The following is a 25886-nucleotide window of genomic DNA, read 5'->3' on the forward strand; positions in this document are numbered from 1 at the left end:
ATTTCTGGAAATATGTTGATACTAAAAGAAAATTCGACGGTTATCCATTAAATATGAGCTATGAAAATGCAAACAGTCATATTCCAGAAGTTATATCTAAAATGTTTGCCAACTATTTTAAAAGTGCCTTCGCCGATACTTTGTCGTCTGATGCAACAGATAATTATTCTTCAACGGAAGAGTATTCTCATCTGGCGTTAATTAATTTTTCAATCTCTGAAGACTCAATCATAAATAAAATATTAAAACTAGAAGATAATATAAGTCCTGGTCCAGATGGCTTGCCTGCTTTTATGTTTAAAAAATGTTCATCTTATTTATCTTACCCATTATATCTCTTGTTCAATGAATCCTTGAAGTGTTCAAAATTTCCTACTCTATGGAAATATGCTTACCTCAGACCGGTTCATAAAAAGGGCCCTAAGAATTTGGTCACTAATTATCGTCCCATAGCCAAACTGTCTGTTATTCCAAAACTTTTTGAATCCTTAGTATGTGACAATCTTTCCTTTAATTGTTCTTCTATTTTATGTGAAAATCAACATGGATTTGTGAAGAAAAAATCGACGATAACAAACTTACTAGAGTTTACGACATTTTGCGTTGATGCTTTTGAGAAAAAGCAACAAGTTGATTGCATATTTACTGATTTCAGTAAGGCATTCGACAAACTAAGCCATGAAGTACTTTTGAAAAAGCTATATAACAAGAATTGGACTAAATGAGAACTTTCTTTCATGGATATCTTCATACCTTGTAAACAGGTATTACTGCGTAATATCATTGAATAATTATATATAGAAGTGACACCGGAAAAAACATCCGCTTTGTTTGAGGGGTGGAGCCACAATCGTTACAGGAGTGGCGCCACAATCGTTATAGGATTGTGTATTCGATGGCCGAAAAATTCCTGAAAAGGACTTTTGGTTACTAAGTAACCACAACTACAATATTATTTATATTTGGTGTATTTGTATAAGTTTTGTTTTGTGTTAGTAGTGTGTTTGTTTATTTTTGTTTCTGTAATATTCAAATTGAATTTATTTTTAATTTTTGTAGTATTTTGAATTGAACATTTATTTTTGAATGTTTGATTCTTATTTATATTTGAAAAGATTTTGTTTTTCTGTTTTTATTAACGACAAGAAGATTTTCTTCAGTTATAGAGAGTTTTTTAATTTTGATTAGGGTGCTTTTTGTAGTTACTATTTTCTTAAACCGCATAATGCAAGAGTAGGTAAGATCAAGTTCATACAATATGGCCATATTACACATTATTTTAAAGTATTTTAATACATATTTCAAAGTATTTTAATACAATACGAAACTACTTCGATTATTTGCTTAAAATGATTTATGTATGCGAACAAGAACTTTGTTCAAATTTGCAGCTGTACCTAAATGAAAATTTAAAGTTTTTATAAAATGTTAAATTTTGAAAAAAAAAAATCTTTTCCTACCATATTTGGATATTTTTCTCTATTTTTAATTTTTTAAAATTCTTTTTTTATCTAAAATTTAAATGATATTTATTAATAAAATGTTCAAATAAACTCAAAAGAATTTGAGTTTATTGGAAAAAAAAATTTAAAAACTGTGGTTTTTGGATAGTTCCAATGATTTTCCTATTTCACCATTTGAAAAAAAAATATTTGGTTCTAATATCCTGAAACTAGAAGAATGTAGCTTTTAAATGCTTTTTATTTTGTCATGATACTATATAGTCAAGTTATGCATTCCTACAAAAAAAGTTGAGGTAACAATCAGATATGGCATTACTATAGCCCTGTTCCATTGGGGGTGGTAGTCTACTAATAGTAGATTTTTTGGTTTTTGGTCTGTCTACAGTTAAACAGATCTACAGATTAACATCAAACATGGTATGAAGCATTTTTTGGAGACTCTCCAGAGGGGTTTTTAGAACTAATTTTTTTTTACTTAAACGATACCTGTCATATAGGTGCCAGTTTCGGAAATGTTTAATTTTCTCGAAAACGGTACCAGTGATTTTGTTTAAAAAAATTATATACCTAATAGTTCTTGGGCAATCATGGAAATTTTTTAAAATTATTATTTACCTTCCGTAGAACCGTTTTTTTTTTTCAAATCAGATTTTCTGCCAAACCACCAATTCAAATTCAACGAATTTTTTATACAAAAGCATATACATATATGTAGTTTAAATATAAAACAGAAGGAACATTTGGAAAAATAATAGTTTTTGGATTAAAAAGAAATCAAATTGAGTAGGTACTTGTTTTGGAGCTATCACGAATTTTGCTTTGTTCCTTTAACTTTTTGGACCAGAGTATAAAAACGAATCAGGTTAACAGCTAACGCCCGTTATGAAACTCAACTATTAAATTTAGCCGAGCGTAAGCCTTGTACCTGAGTATTAAGTTGTTTATTGGAAGGGTGAAATATGTATAATTTACTAATGATAAGTTTTGGTGAATAAAACTTCTTAATCAGAATTCTTTGGTGCAAACGATTTTCGTCAAATGTACATATTTATCATGAAGTAAAGTTATCAGGTGTAGGTTAGCGTAATAGTAAGTAAATGTATAAGTGTGGTCGAATGATCGGTATTCAGCCGAATCATTATTCGCAGCATCTCTAGTTTATACCGTTAAAAAATTTCAATTTCCCCTCCGTGGAATCAAAAATAAACAAAAAGTTTGAGCCAAATCGACTTATTGGTTTGAGCTCTTACCTGATTTACAATATTGCGTTGAGTTTTTCTTAACGCTTGTCTTTTTTTCTTTAAAGGCCATTTGCTGAAACGAACCTTAAATAAATTATGTTGAGCATTAACTTGTATGCTCTACTTTTTTTTAAACTGTCACATGCTTAAGTTTCGATTAAGCAAAAAAACGGCTCTTATAGTTACGCATTTCATAATTAATTGCCAAAAAAAATATAATATAAAAAAAGCAATATCTGTGGGGGGATACGAACTCAGAAAGCAAAATTAAAGAGCAATCACCTTGTCACCTACGCTAATAGGGCTGTTGAAATTAGGGTAACTTTTATGCCCTATAAGGTATAACGTGCCTAGGATATACAACAATAATATTTAATTTTGTTCAAATTCTCATCGTTAATAAATAAATTTCTTGTTTTTAGTTTCGAGTTACTATGGATACATTTATAATCTCAACTAACATTTCAAAATTTCAATTTTTATATTATTTTTGTTTGATATTTGTGTAATTTTGTATGTATGAGTAAAATTTCCTTATTTTCTTTTTTCATTTATAGGATGTCGACGTGTCGATACGATTTATTTTTATTTGATATTTGTTTCCTTATGTTTGTGTTAGTAAAATTTCCTTTTTTATACACACATTTTTTGAAACATAATTTTTCTAGGACAAGCTCCATTCTCTCTGGGGATTTTTTAGTACATCTGATTGCCGAAAAAAATAAAATCGAGTGGCGCTAGAAACTATCGGTGTCACTTCTATATATAATTATTCAATGGTAATATTTAAAAATGACTGTTCTGAGAACTTTAGAGTAAATTCTGGTGTACCTCAAGGAAGTCACCGAGGCCCATTGCTCTTTGTGTTATTTATAAATGACCTTCCTTCTGTTTTCCAAAACTCAAAAACTTTATTTTATGCTGATGACGTGAAAATATTTCGAACAATAAATTCCCTATCCGATTGTAAGCTCTTGCAAGAAGACTTAAAAAGATTTTGGGAATGGTGTTGCACAAATCGCCTTATATTAAATATTGACAAGTGTAAATCAATGAGCTTTACACGAAAACAAAATTTAATTGCTTACAACTATGAGATAAATTCGTCGAGCCAATGTAACACTTGGCTTCATCAAAAGATTTGCGCGGGAGTTCGAGGATCCATATGTTTTGAAGGTTCTATATATTTCATTTGTAAGGCCAATTCTTGAATACGGATGTATAGTGTGGGCACCTTACTATATGATTCATATGAACAGAATTGAAAGTGTTCAGAGAAGGTTCATGAGATTTTCGTTGCGTTTTCTTTCATGGTCCGATAGAATTGTCCTACCTCCATACTCGGATAGACTTAAACTTATTAATTTACCATCACTTTCAGTTCACAGAGAGTATTTGCAATTATGTTTATGGGATAATAAGAGGCTCAATATCTTCTTCAGTGTTGGATCGACTGAATTTTAATGTTGGGCGTGCTGGTTTAAGAAATAGGTTACCAATTTGTGTAGTTTTTAGTAGATCTAACTATGGCGTCAATAGCTCCATGAATCAACTAATTAATATTTTTAACAAAAACTTTCATATAATCGATTCTATTAATGATAATGTTAAATCCCATAAATTCAAAAATAGCTTCTTTAATCAATTTAATTAATTTACCAGAACGTTGTTTTTTCTGTTGTTATTTATATTAGTACATTTAGTTTCAATGTTTATATATGTATATTTTATTGTGATTAATTGACAATTATTACTCATATATTGAGTTTAAGTTTAATGATTCCATTGTTAGTATTTAAGCTTATTTCTAATGTTAGCATTTAACATATTAAAGAAATAAAAAATATAACACCCCTCCCTGAGGGGACCCTCTGTTGGCTGCTCTACGCGTTTTGAAGTTTCCCAACTCTGAATTGATAATTCTACTACTAAGCATGATGTCTATCATGTCCTTAAGCAGGTCTTCTATTTTATGATTGTCTAGAGCATTCGTGATTGCTGAGTTCCTGACATTATTAAACGCACCCTCTATGTCTAAAAAAGCGCCAAGAGTGTACTCTTTGTAGTGTAGGGAATATTCAATGGTGCTAACCAGAGGTTGGAGTGAAGTTTCCATCGATTTCCCCTTAGTGTAGGTAGGCATGTTGTGCCTTAGAGATCAGACATGATTCTATTTCCTGTCTTAGATGGATATCTATCATTATTTCTAGAGTTTTAAGCAGAAAGGATGATAGAGTAACAGGTCGTAAATCTATTGGAGTGACATGAGAGCATTTTCCCGCCTTTGCTATAAAAACCACATTAGCTTCTTTCCAGGCCTTTGGAATATATGAGAACTTTATACAGCTTATCAGTATAATTTCTAACTTTCGCAATATGATAACTGAGACGTGTTGTATTTATGTAGGTGATTTGTATGGATTGAAGCTGTTTATTGCCCATAATAGTCTTGGAAATAAGATCTTTACTAATTTGATAAAAATAGTTGGATCGGTGACCAATGTCTTTGTTCTTGAGTCTTGAGTTCGAGCTACCAGAGATCCCAAAAGTAATGATGCAGACTTGTTCGAAATAATTTCAGGATTCCAAATTTGTAAATTTCAAAATCGTACTTGATCCCTTTTTTGAGTTACAGGCACTATACAATTTATATATGTATTTATGTATATATGTATAATATACATACAGCACTGGACAAAATAAAGTACGCACTCCTAAAACTTTCACATTTATGCTGTTCTCGCTCCCCGATCCATCAATAAACTATTCTTAAGTAGTGACTAAGAAAGTCTATTACTATCCTTATACGCTCCTGGCGAAATAATGTCAAATTTTAGGCTGGACAAAAAAGAGTTACAAATTTATTTGAACCTCAAAGCTCCAATTCTCATTCTTTGGAGCTGAAAAGTTTTTTTCTTCAATTTTTATATTTTACTGAAAGAATATAGTCCAAAAAAGCACTCAGTGACAAAAATTTCATTTTAAGTGAGAAAACGCGAGCTTAAAAATAAAAATTTTGGTTTATCGAAATAAAAAATCATTAAAGAGCATTAAATAAATCAAACTGCATTAAAATAAATTCATAAGAAGTTTAAAAAAATAAGTATAAGCGGCTATAAGGTCGGTCTTGGTAAAAAACGAATAACAAATCAATTTGATGATCGTTGAATTCTCAAAAAAGTTAAGAAAAATCCGATGTTTAGTAGTCTCGAAGTGACAAAGAATACAAGACTAAACATTTCTAATAAAATTATCTGTAAAAGACCCAAAGAATCATGCTAAGAAAGCAGTTTCACACACCGACGCGCTTTGGTTTGAAAGTCCAATAAAATCAAATATATAGAATTTCCAAAAAAATACGCCGCGTTTTCTCACTTAAAATGAAATTTTTGTCACTGCGTGCGTTTTTGGACTATATTATTTCAGTAAAATATAAAAATTAAAAAAAAAACATGTGAGACATTAATTAAGGTTAAGGAGCTTTGCCAGTTAAAAGACAAGAGAGCAAAAATCATAAAAACCGTGGTAACTCGAAAACGGGACGAAAACGAGAAAATTACCTCTTAAGTTTTCCGACGTAAAATGACCTCAGGAATCCGTTTTGGGGCGGTGACTGTGGGACACCCAGTATAGATCCTTATATACATTAATTTTAATGAAGATTAAATGACGAATTTTGGAATCATAAATCATTCTTGTACATGAGCCATCCTATAATCACAAATTTCACAAAACTTCATTTATATTGCTTTCTGTGTTGTTAATTTTCACCACCTTAAAATAAGGTGATTCCACTTAAGCTCAGTTAAATTTAATGTGAACTTCATTTCGTCTTATTTTAATGTAAATGTTACTCTTAAAAAACAGACCAAAAATAAAAATTTTAATATTATACACTTAAGCAAAACTTGCAGTTTATCATACTCATTTCCAACACACAGTGGTAAGGCACTGGCCTAGTAACCCAACACTCTTAGGTTCGATCCCCGGTGGCTGCCAGTTTTTTTTAATATTCAAGAAATTAATGTGACTTGTCACCTTAATTTAAAGTGATGTCACCTTAGTTTAAGGTGAAAGTCATCTTAGCAAAAAACCATACAGAAATCCGCTTAAATTAAGGTGCGATCCGCTTAATACTATGTGGTCTGTTTTCTCCGTGCAATTACAAAAATTTTTTCATGCACAAGTATTTTCAGGGAAGTCTTGGGTTAAGGTAAGGAGATCTAGCATCAACTAGCTTATAACTTTCTCCAAACAATTTTTTTTCTTAGAATATACCCAATAATCATCCCCCATCATACAGGGACACCCTGTATATGTAATGTATATTAATATTAATATACATATCAGTTAATCTTTTATCGGTTTTTCTAAAGCACTCAAGTTGTGAAAAAAAAATTATCAAATCACCTTAGTTTAATGTAATAGAGTGTCCTTCTAGAGCCAGTAAGCTAGCTGTAAAATATTTATATTTGAAAACAAAGATACTGTTTTTAAATTAAATGGCTTTTATATCCGTGGCCGAAATTTTTAAAATTAATTTTTTTTAAATTTAAAATTTAAAAAAAATCAAAATTTAAAAATTTAAAAAAAAACACAATGTAGGTTTGGAAAAACAAATACATGCATATTTTTTTTAAATAATATCAGCAGCCAAAATTAGGTTTTTTTTTAAATTAAAAATCACCCATTACAATAGCACATGTCATTCAAAACACTTTATGTATATTTTGTATTTACTCAAAAAAAAGTCATTTTTGAGGAAGTTATAACTTATAAGCTGCCAAATTAAGCAAAAATCGAAAAGCTAAGAAATAGCACATTTAGGGCCGGTTTGTTGACACTCGATTATCTTTTAATCAAGGATTTTTGTATGGAATAATCCTTGATTAAAAGATAATCGACTATGAACAAACCGGCACTTAGAGTTTTGAAAAGTAATTATACTGATTCAATTTCCTTAAATAATGTACATTCGTTAGCCCAGGAGAGTTTGCCAAAGTTTTATTTTTCCTGTAAATTTTTACACATTACCGATTTTTTTTTAAATTGACACATATTCAAAATTAAAATTACAACAAATCTCCATTTAAAGAAATCCATTTTTTATTCTTGTTACTTAGATAACCGCTGCCTAAGATTTTTTTGTCGGTTATCTGCTTCTTTCAGGGTCATGTTTGTTTTGCTAGTATGCAGGATCTAGACTCACCTTTATACGTCGCATACAGCAGAGAATAATTTTTGGTCCCGAGGCCTCTCACCAAGGATTTTACAATCCAAGGTTCCTGGATCAGGATTATATCCTCTCCGGAATTTCTTAGTCGGAGAAGAAGGGCGGCCGAAGCCTTTATGAATTGTTGAAGATCAATCTTTACTACCTGCAGCATGGCTATAAGTACGATCAACCTCCACCACCGTGGCATTAAGGTCCTCCGTTTCTGAGGTATAGTTTAATAACTCCTCTTCAGAGTTAGGAGCCTCAAGCGTGTCGTTGTCAGCGTCCATATCGGACACAATAAAAGAAATAAAAAATTAATGGACCATGTGTGATTCCAAACTTTTCCATGCATTTGACTTATTGCTTAAATTTTATGCAAAAGTATGTAGGTACCAAACACCAATTCCTATTAAATTTAACCTTTTGAAAGAAGGAGTTGTAATTTTTATTTTTAATGTGTACAGTGTACTTTAAAATAATTAAGAATGAATAAATTGAAGCTAAAGGCCCATTTCACACGTCGCCGAGAACCGGATAAACGGCCCGGATAGCCGGTTGCTAGGTACACGTTCTTATGGGCGCCTTCACACGTACAAACCGAAACCGAAACCGTGTACACAACTCGGCTACCGGAATGAAACCAACTGCGCTTACTACAACCAGAGACAGAAAAAATATAACATTTCTCTTGTCTTTGCTTCAACTTAGCTGCCGTTCTGGTCAGAGATACACAGAAGGAGATGGGAAACTTCTGACGTCATAATGGTTTGCCTACAAGTTCCTTCCGACATTTTTGGCTAAGTATGCGTGAAAAAACGAACGCTTTTGGCTAAGTATGCGTGAAAAATCGTACATTTTTGGCCAGATGTAGGTAAAAACACCGTGGCTATACTATGTGTGTTTTTCACATATATTCACGAAAACAAAAGAGATTACAACACCACGAAATAAACAAATGGGTTTTGGGGGGTAAAACGTACGAAAGTTTCCCATCTCCTTTGGGTATCTCTGGTTCTGGTTTTCTTCTCATGTGCTGTAGTCAAGAAAGGGGTTGTTTTGTTTTTTTTATATTTTGATGTCAGTTCGTATTGTGAGGTAAGATAGGGGTTGTTTTTTTTTTGTTTAGGTATATCAAGATCAAGTCGAAGTGAAACCTACCAGAAAAATTGTTGTTTCATCCTTTGTTCTGCAGCTGCAGCCGACCGGCTGCTGCCGGGTGTGTGTGAAAGCATACTCATTTCTTGACAAAACCGTAAATTCTGGCCGGATAGCCGGTCTCGGTTATGTGTGAAATGGGCCAAAGGCTTTTTATTATTTTAATACACAACAGAAAGTTGAAAATAATGATGGACCACCATGTTCCTATTAAGGAAATGTTGAATGTTATTCATTTATTTTCATATAGCAGTGACTTTGATTTTCTTCCCCAAAGTTTTCGAACGAACACCATACAATATTAATTGACCCAATCCTAGATAAGGGTTATTGTATTAACAATCCTATTAATTTGATCCTTTAATCAAAACTGCACAGTTATTTTTCATACTTTCACTTATGCACCACTCCTTTAAAATTTTAATTTGTATGAAAACTCAATGAAAAATAAAAGCAAGCTCTTTGAGTTTGTCATTAAAATTAAATGTTCCATGGTAAATATAATAATTAAAACTTTATTTATTTTTGGTTCTAATACTATGTATGACATCTATATGCAGTTAAAAAAATGCATACATTTTCCATAAGGTGCAGTGGTACCATTTCAAAAGTGTTCTTCTAAAAAAAAAAAAACACCCTTTAACCCGAAATATTTTGGTGGGCATATTTTTTTCTATGGTATATGAAACGTCCTTACAAAATTTTATCAGCCTACCAATTTTTTTCAAAGAGCAATTGGTAATATTCTGATTCTTGCTCTTTAAGTAAAAGACTATTCATAAAGAGTCCAATAACTTTTTACATGATGGTCAAGACTTTTTGGTATTAATTTTATTTGATAGGGCGTTGACAAATAGCTCGAAATCATGTACCATATTAATACAAACTACCCGACCCAGCCCTCGAAGTTCGAGTGCCAATTTCTTTATTTTTTTTTATTTGCAAGACTTTTGAACACAATTATACCAAAATAGTTTCTATATTTTTTATAGTATTTGTTGTTGTTTTCTTGCGATTAACTACACTTTTTGAAGACGAAATACACAGGAATATATAATATTCCTACTTTTTGATATATTTTAAACCTGATTTAGATATTGTTGAACTACGTTTTAACTACGCTCAACTACGTAAAAAAAGTATCGAAAAAGAAAATGCAAAGTGTAATCGCCTTAAGGGCATTGTGTTTGCACCTTGCATTTTGCGATTCAATTCAACCTGTTTCATGTTCCATTCGTTCAAATTCCATACTTCAATCATTAAACCTCCACCAACTTCACTCAAATTATTTGTCATTCACACTTCATTTTTTTTTCATTTAGCTTGTAGAAGTTTAATGTCGAATTCCTTTCAATTTTTAGAATCGCCTCAAAAAAATCGAATTTTTGGTGTTCAAAAGGAACATAAAAACAGACCGAGTTCTTTTTGCGATTGTGTGTGTGTCCTTTGACAACAATTTTTACACGTACTTCAATCTGAAATCAAAACAACTTCTGCAAAATAAAACCAGAGATTCCTTTGATCAATAATTTTGTTTATTTTCATCGGTAATATAAATTCAATTAAGTCAAAATCAATAGGAAATTGCAGATATTATTAAGATCTAGGTGAAGTTATTTGACTTTTTCACAATAACTATGCCAGGAAAAATTATACTTTGATCGTAAATTATTTCTTTAAAATTTATTTATATTTTTCCGCAATAAAAAAAACGATATTCGTATAGAATTTACTCTTTATTTGAAGTCGAAGAAATTTTTCAGCTTGACGTTTGAGAAATGTCAAATGTTCCAACTGTGTGTGCAAATCCGTGTAAATTTCTCAAAAAAAAGGGATGAAAAAATTCAAATTCTGCTTCGTTTGAGGCGATTTTTTTTTTTCTATTTAACATGATTTTCAGAAAAAATTCGCTTCGAGATCGTGAATAATTCGATTTTTTCATTGAAAGGAATTCGACATACATTTTCGGAAGGGAGAGGGCGTTATTTATCGCACTTCCAGTTGGAATGATATTTGTTGATAAGTTTTCCAGGAAAATTTTTGTGAATGCGTTCCGATATTTATTAGAGATTAAAGATAAGTTCACATTTATTTAAAGTGCTTTCAGGTTTTGATCTTTACAGTATACAGTAGGAAAAAGGTAATCCATGGTACTGTGTGGCAGTGAAATTTTAAGCAAAACATCCCTTTGAAAGTGAGAATCGACATTTTTTAATCAAACAAATCAATTCTTAAGGCTATACCACACTAACTGCGTCGCACGTCAACGTTTTTTTTTATGTTAAAGCCATAACTACAATGACCTAAAAAGTGAAAATGTGGGAAATTTACAAAAGTAAATTCTTTTTATTTCTTTCAAGCGCTATTTGTTTTTGGAAAAAAAATACAAAAATTATTTTTGCAACCAAAAACTAAGCTTTCTGCATCATAATTTTTTCAAATTTTGCGGAAGGAAAAACTATCACAAAATGAGTTTGAAAATTTTCACTTTTTGACTTTTTGCAAAAAGTGGCCATTGTAGTTATACATACCTTAAAGGCTTTACTACAATGACCTAAAAAGTGAAAAAGTGGGAAATTTACATAATTACTTTTTTTTTTTATTTCTTTCTAGCGCTATTTGTTTTTCGAAAAAAAACTATAAAAATTGTTTTTGAAACCAAAAACTAAGATTTCTGCATCATTATTTTTAATTTTGTGGTCGGAAAAACTGTCACTAAATGAGTTTGAAAATTTTCACTTTTTTACTTTTTGTAAAAAGTGGTCGTTGTAGTTATACCTTTAAAGCCTCAACTACAATGACCTTAAAAGTAAAAAAGTGGGGAATTAACATAAGTAAAAAATTTTCTTTCTTTCTAGTAATATTTGTTTTTGGAAAAAACTACAAAAATTGTTTTTCAAACCAAAAAATAAGCTTTATGCATCATTATTTTTAATTTTGTGGTCGGAAAAACTGTCACAAAATTAGTTGGAAAATTTTCAGTTTTTGACTTTTTGCAAAAAGTGGCCGTTGTAGTTATACCTTTAACTACCATGGCTCAAAAAGTGAAAATTATCAAACGCATTTTTGTATGGTTTTTTGGGCTAGCAAATTAAAACAAAAAATGCGGAAAGCATATTTTTTTTTGTATAAAAACAAAATTTTCAAACAATATAAGGTATAACGTGCCTAGGATATACAACAATAATATTTAATTTTGTTCAAATTCTCATCGTTAATAAATAAATTTCTTGTTTTTAGTTTCGAGTTACTATGGATACATTTATAATCTCAACTAACATTTCAAAATTTCAATTTTTATATTATTTTTGTTTGATATTTGTGTAATTTTGTATGTATGAGTAAAATTTCCTTATTTTCTTTTTTCATTTATAGGATGTCGACGTGTCGATACGATTTATTTTTATTTGATATTTGTTTCCTTATGTTTGTGTTAGTAAAATTTCCTTTTTTATACACACATTTTTTGAAACATAATTTTTCTAGGACAAGCTCCATTCTCTCTGGGGATTTTTTAGTACATCTGATTGCCGAAAAAAATAAAATCGAGTGGCGCTAGAAACTATCGGTGTCACTTCTATATATAATTATTCAATGGTAATATTTAAAAATGACTGTTCTGAGAACTTTAGAGTAAATTCTGGTGTACCTCAAGGAAGTCACCGAGGCCCATTGCTCTTTGTGTTATTTATAAATGACCTTCCTTCTGTTTTCCAAAACTCAAAAACTTTATTTTATGCTGATGACGTGAAAATATTTCGAACAATAAATTCCCTATCCGATTGTAAGCTCTTGCAAGAAGACTTAAAAAGATTTTGGGAATGGTGTTGCACAAATCGCCTTATATTAAATATTGACAAGTGTAAATCAATGAGCTTTACACGAAAACAAAATTTAATTGCTTACAACTATGAGATAAATTCGTCGAGCCAATGTAACACTTGGCTTCATCAAAAGATTTGCGCGGGAGTTCGAGGATCCATATGTTTTGAAGGTTCTATATATTTCATTTGTAAGGCCAATTCTTGAATACGGATGTATAGTGTGGGCACCTTACTATATGATTCATATAAACAGAATTGAAAGTGTTCAGAGAAGGTTCATGAGATTTTCGTTGCGTTTTCTTTCATGGTCCGATAGAATTGTCCTACCTCCATACTCGGATAGACTTAAACTTATTAATTTACCATCACTTTCAGTTCACAGAGAGTATTTGCAATTATGTTTATGGGATAATAAGAGGCTCAATATCTTCTTCAGTGTTGGATCGACTGAATTTTAATGTTGGGCGTGCTGGTTTAAGAAATAGGTTACCAATTTGTGTAGTTTTTAGTAGATCTAACTATGGCGTCAATAGCTCCATGAATCAACTAATTAATATTTTTAACAAAAACTTTCATATAATCGATTCTATTAATGATAATGTTAAATCCCATAAATTCAAAAATAGCTTCTTTAATCAATTTAATTAATTTACCAGAACGTTGTTTTTTCTGTTGTTATTTATATTAGTACATTTAGTTTCAATGTTTATATATGTATATTTTATTGTGATTAATTGACAATTATTACTCATATATTGAGTTTAAGTTTAATGATTCCATTGTTAGTATTTAAGCTTATTTCTAATGTTAGCATTTAACATATTAAAGAAATAAAAAATATAACACCCCTCCCTGAGGGGACCCTCTGTTGGCTGCTCTACGCGTTTTGAAGTTTCCCAACTCTGAATTGATAATTCTACTACTAAGCATGATGTCTATCATGTCCTTAAGCAGGTCTTCTATTTTATGATTGTCTAGAGCATTCGTGATTGCTGAGTTCCTGACATTATTAAACGCACCCTCTATGTCTAAAAAAGCGCCAAGAGTGTACTCTTTGTAGTGTAGGGAATATTCAATGGTGCTAACCAGAGGTTGGAGTGAAGTTTCCATCGATTTCCCCTTAGTGTAGGTAGGCATGTTGTGCCTTAGAGATCAGACATGATTCTATTTCCTGTCTTAGATGGATATCTATCATTATTTCTAGAGTTTTAAGCAGAAAGGATGATAGAGTAACAGGTCGTAAATCTATTGGAGTGACATGAGAGCATTTTCCCGCCTTTGCTATAAAAACCACATTAGCTTCTTTCCAGGCCTTTGGAATATATGAGAACTTTATACAGCTTATCAGTATAATTTCTAACTTTCGCAATATGATAACTGAGACGTGTTGTATTTATGTAGGTGATTTGTATGGATTGAAGCTGTTTATTGCCCATAATAGTCTTGGAAATAAGATCTTTACTAATTTGATAAAAATAGTTGGATCGGTGACCAATGTCTTTGTTCTTGAGTCTTGAGTTCGAGCTACCAGAGATCCCAAAAGTAATGATGCAGACTTGTTCGAAATAATTTCAGGATTCCAAATTTGTAAATTTCAAAATCGTACTTGATCCCTTTTTTGAGTTACAGGCACTATACAATTTATATATGTATTTATGTATATATGTATAATATACATACAGCACTGGACAAAATAAAGTACGCACTCCTAAAACTTTCACATTTATGCTGTTCTCGCTCCCCGATCCATCAATAAACTATTCTTAAGTAGTGACTAAGAAAGTCTATTACTATCCTTATACGCTCCTGGCGAAATAATGTCAAATTTTAGGCTGGACAAAAAAGAGTTACAAATTTATTTGAACCTCAAAGCTCCAATTCTCATTCTTTGGAGCTGAAAAGTTTTTTTCTTCAATTTTTATATTTTACTGAAAGAATATAGTCCAAAAAAGCACTCAGTGACAAAAATTTCATTTTAAGTGAGAAAACGCGAGCTTAAAAATAAAAATTTTGGTTTATCGAAATAAAAAATCATTAAAGAGCATTAAATAAATCAAACTGCATTAAAATAAATTCATAAGAAGTTTAAAAAAATAAGTATAAGCGGCTATAAGGTCGGTCTTGGTAAAAAACGAATAACAAATCAATTTGATGATCGTTGAATTCTCAAAAAAGTTAAGAAAAATCCGATGTTTAGTAGTCTCGAAGTGACAAAGAATACAAGACTAAACATTTCTAATAAAATTATCTGTAAAAGACCCAAAGAATCATGCTAAGAAAGCAGTTTCACACACCGACGCGCTTTGGTTTGAAAGTCCAATAAAATCAAATATATAGAATTTCCAAAAAAATACGCCGCGTTTTCTCACTTAAAATGAAATTTTTGTCACTGCGTGCGTTTTTGGACTATATTATTTCAGTAAAATATAAAAATTAAAAAAAAAACATGTGAGACATTAATTAAGGTTAAGGAGCTTTGCCAGTTAAAAGACAAGAGAGCAAAAATCATAAAAACCGTGGTAACTCGAAAACGGGACGAAAACGAGAAAATTACCTCTTAAGTTTTCCGACGTAAAATGACCTCAGGAATCCGTTTTGGGGCGGTGACTGTGGGACACCCAGTATAGATCCTTATATACATTAATTTTAATGAAGATTAAATGACGAATTTTGGAATCATAAATCATTCTTGTACATGAGCCATCCTATAATCACAAATTTCACAAAACTTCATTTATATTGCTTTCTGTGTTGTTAATTTTCACCACCTTAAAATAAGGTGATTCCACTTAAGCTCAGTTAAATTTAATGTGAACTTCATTTCGTCTTATTTTAATGTAAATGTTACTCTTAAAAAACAGACCAAAAATAAAAATTTTAATATTATACACTTAAGCAAAACTTGCAGTTTATCATACTCATTTCCAACACACAGTGGTAAGGCACTGGCCTAGTAACCCAACACTCTTAGGTTCGATCCCCGGTGGCTGCCAGTTTTTTTTAATATTCAAGAAATTAATGTGACTTGTCACCTTAATTTAAAGTGATGTCACCTTAGTTTAAGGTGAAAGTCATCTTAGCAAAAAACCATACAGAAATCCGCTTAAATTAAGGTGCGATCCGCTTAATACTATGTGGTCTGTTTTCTCCGTGCAATTACAAAAATTTTTTCATGCACAAGTATTTTCAGGGAAGTCTTGGGTTAAGGTAAGGAGATCTAGCATCAACTAGCTTATAACTTTCTCCAAACAATTTTTTTTCTTAGAATATACCCAATAATCATCCCCCATCATACAGGGACACCCTGTATATGTAATGTATATTAATATTAATATACATATCAGTTAATCTTTTATCGGTTTTTCTAAAGCACTCAAGTTGTGAAAAAAAAATTATCAAATCACCTTAGTTTAATGTAATAGAGTGTCCTTCTAGAGCCAGTAAGCTAGCTGTAAAATATTTATATTTGAAAACAAAGATACTGTTTTTAAATTAAATGGCTTTTATATCCGTGGCCGAAATTTTTAAAATTAATTTTTTTTAAATTTAAAATTTAAAAAAAATCAAAATTTAAAAATTTAAAAAAAAACACAATGTAGGTTTGGAAAAACAAATACATGCATATTTTTTTTAAATAATATCAGCAGCCAAAATTAGGTTTTTTTTTAAATTAAAAATCACCCATTACAATAGCACATGTCATTCAAAACACTTTATGTATATTTTGTATTTACTCAAAAAAAAGTCATTTTTGAGGAAGTTATAACTTATAAGCTGCCAAATTAAGCAAAAATCGAAAAGCTAAGAAATAGCACATTTAGAGTTTTGAAAAGTAATTATACTGATTCAATTTCCTTAAATAATGTACATTCGTTAGCCCAGGAGAGTTTGCCAAAGTTTTATTTTTCCTGTAAATTTTTACACATTACCGATTTTTTTTTAAATTGACACATATTCAAAATTAAAATTACAACAAATCTCCATTTAAAGAAATCCATTTTTTATTCTTGTTACTTAGATAACCGCTGCCTAAGATTTTTTTGTCGGTTATCTGCTTCTTTCAGGGTCATGTTTGTTTTGCTAGTATGCAGGATCTAGACTCACCTTTATACGTCGCATACAGCAGAGAATAATTTTTGGTCCCGAGGCCTCTCACCAAGGATTTTACAATCCAAGGTTCCTGGATCAGGATTATATCCTCTCCGGAATTTCTTAGTCGGAGAAGAAGGGCGGCCGAAGCCTTTATGAATTGTTGAAGATCAATCTTTACTACCTGCAGCATGGCTATAAGTACGATCAACCTCCACCACCGTGGCATTAAGGTCCTCCGTTTCTGAGGTATAGTTTAATAACTCCTCTTCAGAGTTAGGAGCCTCAAGCGTGTCGTTGTCAGCGTCCATATCGGACACAATAAAAGAAATAAAAAATTAATGGACCATGTGTGATTCCAAACTTTTCCATGCATTTGACTTATTGCTTAAATTTTATGCAAAAGTATGTAGGTACCAAACACCAATTCCTATTAAATTTAACCTTTTGAAAGAAGGAGTTGTAATTTTTATTTTTAATGTGTACAGTGTACTTTAAAATAATTAAGAATGAATAAATTGAAGCTAAAGGCCCATTTCACACGTCGCCGAGAACCGGATAAACGGCCCGGATAGCCGGTTGCTAGGTACACGTTCTTATGGGCGCCTTCACACGTACAAACCGAAACCGAAACCGTGTACACAACTCGGCTACCGGAATGAAACCAACTGCGCTTACTACAACCAGAGACAGAAAAAATATAACATTTCTCTTGTCTTTGCTTCAACTTAGCTGCCGTTCTGGTCAGAGATACACAGAAGGAGATGGGAAACTTCTGACGTCATAATGGTTTGCCTACAAGTTCCTTCCGACATTTTTGGCTAAGTATGCGTGAAAAAACGAACGCTTTTGGCTAAGTATGCGTGAAAAATCGTACATTTTTGGCCAGATGTAGGTAAAAACACCGTGGCTATACTATGTGTGTTTTTCACATATATTCACGAAAACAAAAGAGATTACAACACCACGAAATAAACAAATGGGTTTTGGGGGGTAAAACGTACGAAAGTTTCCCATCTCCTTTGGGTATCTCTGGTTCTGGTTTTCTTCTCATGTGCTGTAGTCAAGAAAGGGGTTGTTTTGTTTTTTTTATATTTTGATGTCAGTTCGTATTGTGAGGTAAGATAGGGGTTGTTTTTTTTTTGTTTAGGTATATCAAGATCAAGTCGAAGTGAAACCTACCAGAAAAATTGTTGTTTCATCCTTTGTTCTGCAGCTGCAGCCGACCGGCTGCTGCCGGGTGTGTGTGAAAGCATACTCATTTCTTGACAAAACCGTAAATTCTGGCCGGATAGCCGGTCTCGGTTATGTGTGAAATGGGCCAAAGGCTTTTTATTATTTTAATACACAACAGAAAGTTGAAAATAATGATGGACCACCATGTTCCTATTAAGGAAATGTTGAATGTTATTCATTTATTTTCATATAGCAGTGACTTTGATTTTCTTCCCCAAAGTTTTCGAACGAACACCATACAATATTAATTGACCCAATCCTAGATAAGGGTTATTGTATTAACAATCCTATTAATTTGATCCTTTAATCAAAACTGCACAGTTATTTTTCATACTTTCACTTATGCACCACTCCTTTAAAATTTTAATTTGTATGAAAACTCAATGAAAAATAAAAGCAAGCTCTTTGAGTTTGTCATTAAAATTAAATGTTCCATGGTAAATATAATAATTAAAACTTTATTTATTTTTGGTTCTAATACTATGTATGACATCTATATGCAGTTAAAAAAATGCATACATTTTCCATAAGGTGCAGTGGTACCATTTCAAAAGTGTTCTTCTAAAAAAAAAAACACCCTTTAACCCGAAATATTTTGGTGGGCATATTTTTTTCTATGGTATATGAAACGTCCTTACAAAATTTTATCAGCCTACCAATTTTTTTCAAAGAGCAATTGGTAATATTCTGATTCTTGCTCTTTAAGTAAAAGACTATTCATAAAGAGTCCAATAACTTTTTACATGATGGTCAAGACTTTTTGGTATTAATTTTATTTGATAGGGCGTTGACAAATAGCTCGAAATCATGTACCATATTAATACAAACTACCCGACCCAGCCCTCGAAGTTCGAGTGCCAATTTCTTTATTTTTTTTTATTTGCAAGACTTTTGAACACAATTATACCAAAATAGTTTCTATATTTTTTATAGTATTTGTTGTTGTTTTCTTGCGATTAACTACACTTTTTGAAGACGAAATACACAGGAATATATAATATTCCTACTTTTTGATATATTTTAAACCTGATTTAGATATTGTTGAACTACGTTTTAACTACGCTCAACTACGTAAAAAAAGTATCGAAAAAGAAAATGCAAAGTGTAATCGCCTTAAGGGCATTGTGTTTGCACCTTGCATTTTACGATTCAATTCAACCTGTTTCATGTTCCATTCGTTCAAATTCCATACTTCAATCATTAAACCTCCACCAACTTCACTCAAATTATTTGTCATTCACACTTCATTTTTTTTTCATTTAGCTTGTAGAAGTTTAATGTCGAATTCCTTTCAATTTTTAGAATCGCCTCAAAAAAATCGAATTTTTGGTGTTCAAAAGGAACATAAAAACAGACCGAGTTCTTTTTGCGATTGTGTGTGTGTCCTTTGACAACAATTTTTTACACGTACTTCAATCTGAAATCAAAACAACTTCTGCAAAATAAAACCAGAGATTCCTTTGATCAATAATTTTGTTTATTTTCATCGGTAATATAAATTCAATTAAGTCAAAATCAATAGGAAATTGCAGATATTATTAAGATCTAGGTGAAGTTATTTGACTTTTTCACAATAACTATGCCAGGAAAAATTATACTTTGATCGTAAATTATTTCTTTAAAATTTATTTATATTTTTCCGCAATAAAAAAAAACGATATTCGTATAGAATTTACTCTTTATTTGAAGTCGAAGAAATTTTTCAGCTTGACGTTTGAGAAATGTCAAATGTTCCAACTGTGTGTGCAAATCCGTGTAAATTTCTCAAAAAAAAGGGATGAAAAAATTCAAATTCTGCTTCGTTTGAGGCGATTTTTTTTTTCTATTTAACATGATTTTCAGAAAAAATTCGCTTCGAGATCGTGAATAATTCGATTTTTTCATTGAAAGGAATTCGACATACATTTTCGGAAGGGAGAGGGCGTTATTTATCGCACTTCCAGTTGGAATGATATTTGTTGATAAGTTTTCCAGGAAAATTTTTGTGAATGCGTTCCGATATTTATTAGAGATTAAAGATAAGTTCACATTTATTTAAAGTGCTTTCAGGTTTTGATCTTTACAGTATACAGTAGGAAAAAGGTAATCCATGGTACTGTGTGGCAGTGAAATTTTAAGCAAAACATCCCTTTGAAAGTGAGAATCGACATTTTTTAATCAAACAAATCAATTCTTAAGGCTATACCACACTAACTGCGTCGCACGTCAACGTTTTTTTTATGTTAAAGCCATAACTACAATGACCTAAAAAGTGAAAATGTGGGAAATTTACAAAAGTAAATTCTTTTTATTTCTTTCAAGCGCTATTTGTTTTTGGAAAAAAAATACAAAAATTATTTTTGCAACCAAAAACTAAGCTTTCTGCATCATAATTTTTTCAAATTTTGCGGAAGGAAAAACTATCACAAAATGAGTTTGAAAATTTTCACTTTTTGACTTTTTGCAAAAAGTGGCCATTGTAGTTATACATACCTTAAAGGCTTTACTACAATGACCTAAAAAGTGAAAAAGTGGGAAATTTACATAATTACATTTTTTTTTTATTTCTTTCTAGCGCTATTTGTTTTTCGAAAAAAAACTATAAAAATTGTTTTTGAAACCAAAAACTAAGATTTCTGCATCATTATTTTTAATTTTGTGGTCGGAAAAACTGTCACTAAATGAGTTTGAAAATTTTCACTTTTTTACTTTTTGTAAAAAGTGGTCGTTGTAGTTATACCTTTAAAGCCTCAACTACAATGACCTTAAAAGTAAAAAAGTGGGGAATTAACATAAGTAAAAAATTTTCTTTCTTTCTAGTAATATTTGTTTTTGGAAAAAACTACAAAAATTGTTTTTCAAACCAAAAAATAAGCTTTATGCATCATTATTTTTAATTTTGTGGTCGGAAAAACTGTCACAAAATTAGTTGGAAAATTTTCAGTTTTTGACTTTTTGCAAAAAGTGGCCGTTGTAGTTATACCTTTAACTACCATGGCTCAAAAAGTGAAAATTACACCGGCACACAAAATAAAAAAAGTGTCATGTACCAGGAACCCGACCTATCTTTCTATATGTTTTTGGGCACGCTGAATCCGAATTTCAAGTCCGTTTGGCCCGGTCACCCTCCAGTTTTGAGCTGTGACTGCATTTTGTTTGGATTTTTATGACTTTTTTGAAGTTTTTTGCATTTTTCTCAAAACTGAAGGGTGTTCGGGCAAAACGGACTTGAAATTCGGATTCAGCGGGTCCAAAAACATATAGAAAGATGGGTCTTGTTCCTGGTACATATAACTTTTTTTTTGGTGTGCTGGCACTGTCGCGAAATGTCGCTTTTATCCCCGGCACACCAAAAAAAAAGTTGTATGTACCAGGAACAAGACACATCTTTCTATATGTTTTTGAACCCGCTGAATCCGAATTTGAAGTCCGTTTTGCCCGAACACCCTTCAGTTTTGAGAAAAATGTAAAAAAGACCCTAAAAAAGGCAAAAAACTTCCCTTTTTTGAGTTTTTTGCATGTTACTCAAAACTGGAGGGTGACAGGGTCAAACGGACTTGAAATTCGGATTCAGCGTGCTCGAAAACATATAGAAAGATAGGTCTGGTTCCTGGTACATGACACTTTTTTTATTTTGTGTGCCGGTGTTATCAAACGCATTTTTGTATGGTTTTTTGGGCTAGCAAATTAAAACAAAAAATGCGGAAAGCATATTTTTTTTTGTATAAAAACAAAATTTTCAAACTCATTTTTTGACAGTTTTTCTTACCTTAAAATCAAAAATAATGATGCAGAAAGCTTATTTTTTGCTTTAATAAACAAAAACAAAGAAATAAAGTGATTTAATTTTGTAAATTACCCTTTTTTTCACTTTTTAGTTTATTGTAGACAAGGAACAAAAAAGACGTTTTGGTTAGTTTTCAAATGTCAAATATTTATATTAATTTATTTTTCTTTCAAACGAAATCTTTTAAATTGTTAAAAAATTGGTAATTTTCAAGAAATAAATGGGGAAGTTGGTTTTCAAAATATTTTATGTAAGTTTGAAAATTAATTAAAAAATTTAATTCGGAAAACAATAATTTATTAAAAAAAAACACATTAATTGAGTGATTAATTTGACTTTTAAATATTCATGTATTAGTGGTTCTTGAGTGAATTCCGATTTTAAATCGAGAAGAGAATTTCTCTTCTGAGAAACAACTGGCCCAGGGATCTTTTTTTTATTTTATTTAGTTTCAAAAAAAAAAAACTACTTTGTGTGTTTCCAATAAATATTAAATAAATATAATGGTTGATTAAAAGAATTATTGTTTGTTTTTTTTTTTTGAAGATTTTTTTTTTTATTTTCAAGTGGAATTACAGTTTTATTCTTAATGAGACAAAGTTTTTTGAAATTACATTTGAAACAAATTTATATGTTAAATTGAAGTTTATAAATAATTTTTCACTTAAATCTAGTGAATTAAAACTATTTATAAAATTCAATTTATCATGTTTCATGTGTAATTTCAAAAGGTTTAGTTTCACTAGGAACAAACTATTTCTTTTACGTACAAATTTCACCACTTCTAGATAAGTACTTTTAAAGTACAATTTTCAGTGGTTTTTCTGTATCTAAAAAAGTACTGGCAAATATACATTAGAAGCACTTCCAGATGTGCTTCGATGATGTACTTTTAAAGTATATTTGTCTGTACTTTTGATGGAGGGGAAATTTATTTCATCTTGCATGCGAGAAAGAGATAGTTGCTTCACGTATTCTTATATACAAGAAGTATATAACTGAGTTTTTTCCCGAACTCCTATTTTTTTCAGTGGAAAAGAAGTACTTCTTTTACGTACATAATTCACCGGTTTTTTGTTTGCAGGGTAGTTAACATGCGATCTTAAAACAACGCACCAATGTGAAACCACCTTAATGTTTTTTGATTTTCGCTGAATGCTTTTATTCATTTATTCAGTCATGAATGATATTTCATTCCTGTCGATTGGAAATTTTTCAACAGATATTCCAGTTGTTTTTGTTTTGATTTTTATTTTTTATATCGAATCTTAATTTGTTTAATTTTAGTATTTCGGTTGAAAAAAAAGTAAAAAAAAAAATGATTTTGCACTTCTGGAAGTCATTCGCTTTAGTTCGGTATATAATTTATGCCCCTTGGTTTTTGTGGGCCCGGTATTTTGTACTACAAAAACCATGTTCGCCGCTTTATTATATGATGATGATGTTTTTTTACTTATACTATGATATGCAACAAATCGAGTGCAGCATAGAAAAACTCTTGTATTTTATCTAACCTTCCGGATGTAATACAAGGTGGGCCAATATCTCAAAATAACTCTTATATTGAGTACTACCATCGATGTAAATTTCATGCTTTTATCACAAAGTGCACGATTTTGTTGCTAAGCCGCCCCACTATTTGAAAAAGTTTAATATATCTGTTTGATTTTATGGCAGAACATTTATTTTTTTTTCAGCAAGTGACAAAGCTTTTACTGAATGAGCTATAATATTAAAACATCAAATCATAATAAACTCTATCCGCCTGTTTTATATACTTACCACTTGCACATCGAATGTTATATTAAACAACATTTTTAAAATAAAAAATCCCGGTTTAAATGATGGGTTTTGATGACGTACTGAGCGGTATAAATGCTGGTGTGCTGCAGCAAAAGGTAATCCTGAGTTTTTTGATCCCTTTTCATTATTAAGTCTAAAGTTTTCATTTTCCGGATTGTAAATTGATTCACAAAGTGACATTGATCCCATCCAATAATTATTTCCATAAAAAAATCCTGAAGTATAGTGTCCGGATGCATCATTCACTGAAAAAATGGAAGGTTTTACGTAATAATATTGTTATTGTTCAGATTAGTACAAATGTGCAAAAAAGTTGTTATTTTGTTGTATGTATTTGCAAAGTCAGTTGAAAGAACTTTTGTGAATAAATATTTTTGAAAAGAAAACAGTTACAAATGACAATTATAATAGTCACATGCAGCAATAAAATAGTTGGAAATAAAATTGACTATGCCGTAGTAATTACGTAAATGAGTAATTCCATGTGAAAAGAATATAGGAAAAATACCAATGTCATAAAATCTTTTTGTGTCAATTTTTACAGGCTCCTTAGCTCAAAATATTAACTTCTCCATATAAATAATCTCCCAAAAAAATTAGCAAATGAGTAGTATGAATTAATTCCTTAAGTCACTTAATTTTTGAGAGGAAAAAATACATTGTCTTAAATTTCTTTTTTGCATATTTTGTGCGGCTATGTACATAATTGAATAAGTCGGTACCAACTGCTAATAACACGGCTGGTAATGCAGGCTCAAAATTTCCATTACCGACAGCTTGAAGTTAAACTTACCTACTTGTTAAAGCCTGGTACGCTGCTCGCGCTAAATTTTAGCTCCCATACAAATTATCGAAAATTTTTAGCCAAGATAAAATGGATCCCATACAAGTTATCGATAACTTGTATGGGAATTTTATCTCAGCTAAAATTTAGCGCGAGCAGCGTACCAGGCTTAAGCCTTAACTACATTGGGCACTTTTTGGAAAGGTATAAAAGTGAAAAGATTTTTTTTCTGACTAGCGCAATTTGTTTGTATGCAAATTGTTTTTTAGACACAAAAAATGAGCTTTCTGCATCATTTGTTTTAATTTTCGAGCCCGAAAAACTATACAAAAATGCGTTTGAAAATTTTCACTTTTGTACTTTTTCACTTTTTGATCCAATGTAGTTAAGGCTTTAAACATGTGGTGACACATCGTCGGCGTAAACCAAAATTGTTTTAAATCCACTTTTTACCGAAAATGAGTTAATGATGCAGTTTTGCTAATTTGGGGGTACTCTTTCCGAATTTGAAAACCGTTTTTGTCAAACAAATTTCATTCCGCAGTTAATATAATTTAATGGGACATAGAACAATAAAAACAGGGAAGTAGCCTTTTGAAAATGACCCCGAGTATTCTTGATTGTTCTAAGTCCCATCATATTTTGTTCTAAGTTTGAAACTTAAAAATCGTCCCCTGTAAAATTTGCTTTTTGTGACTTAGGGCCGGTTTGTTCACACTCGATTACCTTTTAATCAAGGATTTTTCTATGGAATAATCCTTGATTAAAGGATAATCGATTGTGAACAAACTGGCCCTTAGAACAATTTTGCTTTACGGCGACGACATGTAAGGTAAATAAAGGTTGCCTTGTAAACGTGTTGCACCTGCGATAGCTTCGAATTTAAATTCCTCTTTGTATTTTTTTCACTGTATTCTTTTTCTTATTTATTTTTTAAGACTATTGATTTAACGTCATTTGATATTATGTAAATAAAAGATCAAAAGTGTTTGAAAATTCACAGCCTTTTATGTTTTTGTACTTAGATCTAAAAAGATAGGGCCGAAATTGTTGCACCCGTGACCGTACTTTGAACCCTTCCTGTGACGATTTACTTATTTAATTTTATAGCTAAATCAAAAATAAACAGGTTTATATGTACCCGTTCAAGTTATAGTTTAATTAAAATATCTTCGTATTTTTTTGTAAATATAAGCTTCAAATGGGTAGATATAAGGACCAAAATACTATTTAGTGCCTAAAAAGTTGTCCATTTGGTTGAATTTAATTTTTCTTGAAGAAAAAATACAAATTAGTAGAAAAAATAT

The 25886-nt window shown here is 31.0% G+C and overlaps 1 protein-coding gene across 1 annotated transcript in view; it reads right to left on the reverse strand.

The window, feature by feature from the left end:
• LOC129912260 (nose resistant to fluoxetine protein 6) overlaps positions 1-25886 on the reverse strand; it is a 174540-nt gene that overhangs the window by 95758 nt on the left and 52896 nt on the right. The window contains exon 2 of the mRNA XM_055990436.1: positions 23775-24040. Coding sequence (XP_055846411.1) covers positions 23775-24040 — 266 coding nt within the window. The remainder of the gene's footprint in view (positions 1-23774; positions 24041-25886) is intronic.

This window comes from Episyrphus balteatus, chromosome 2, assembly GCF_945859705.1.
Source record: "Episyrphus balteatus chromosome 2, idEpiBalt1.1, whole genome shotgun sequence".
NCBI lineage: Eukaryota > Metazoa > Arthropoda > Insecta > Diptera > Syrphidae > Episyrphus > Episyrphus balteatus.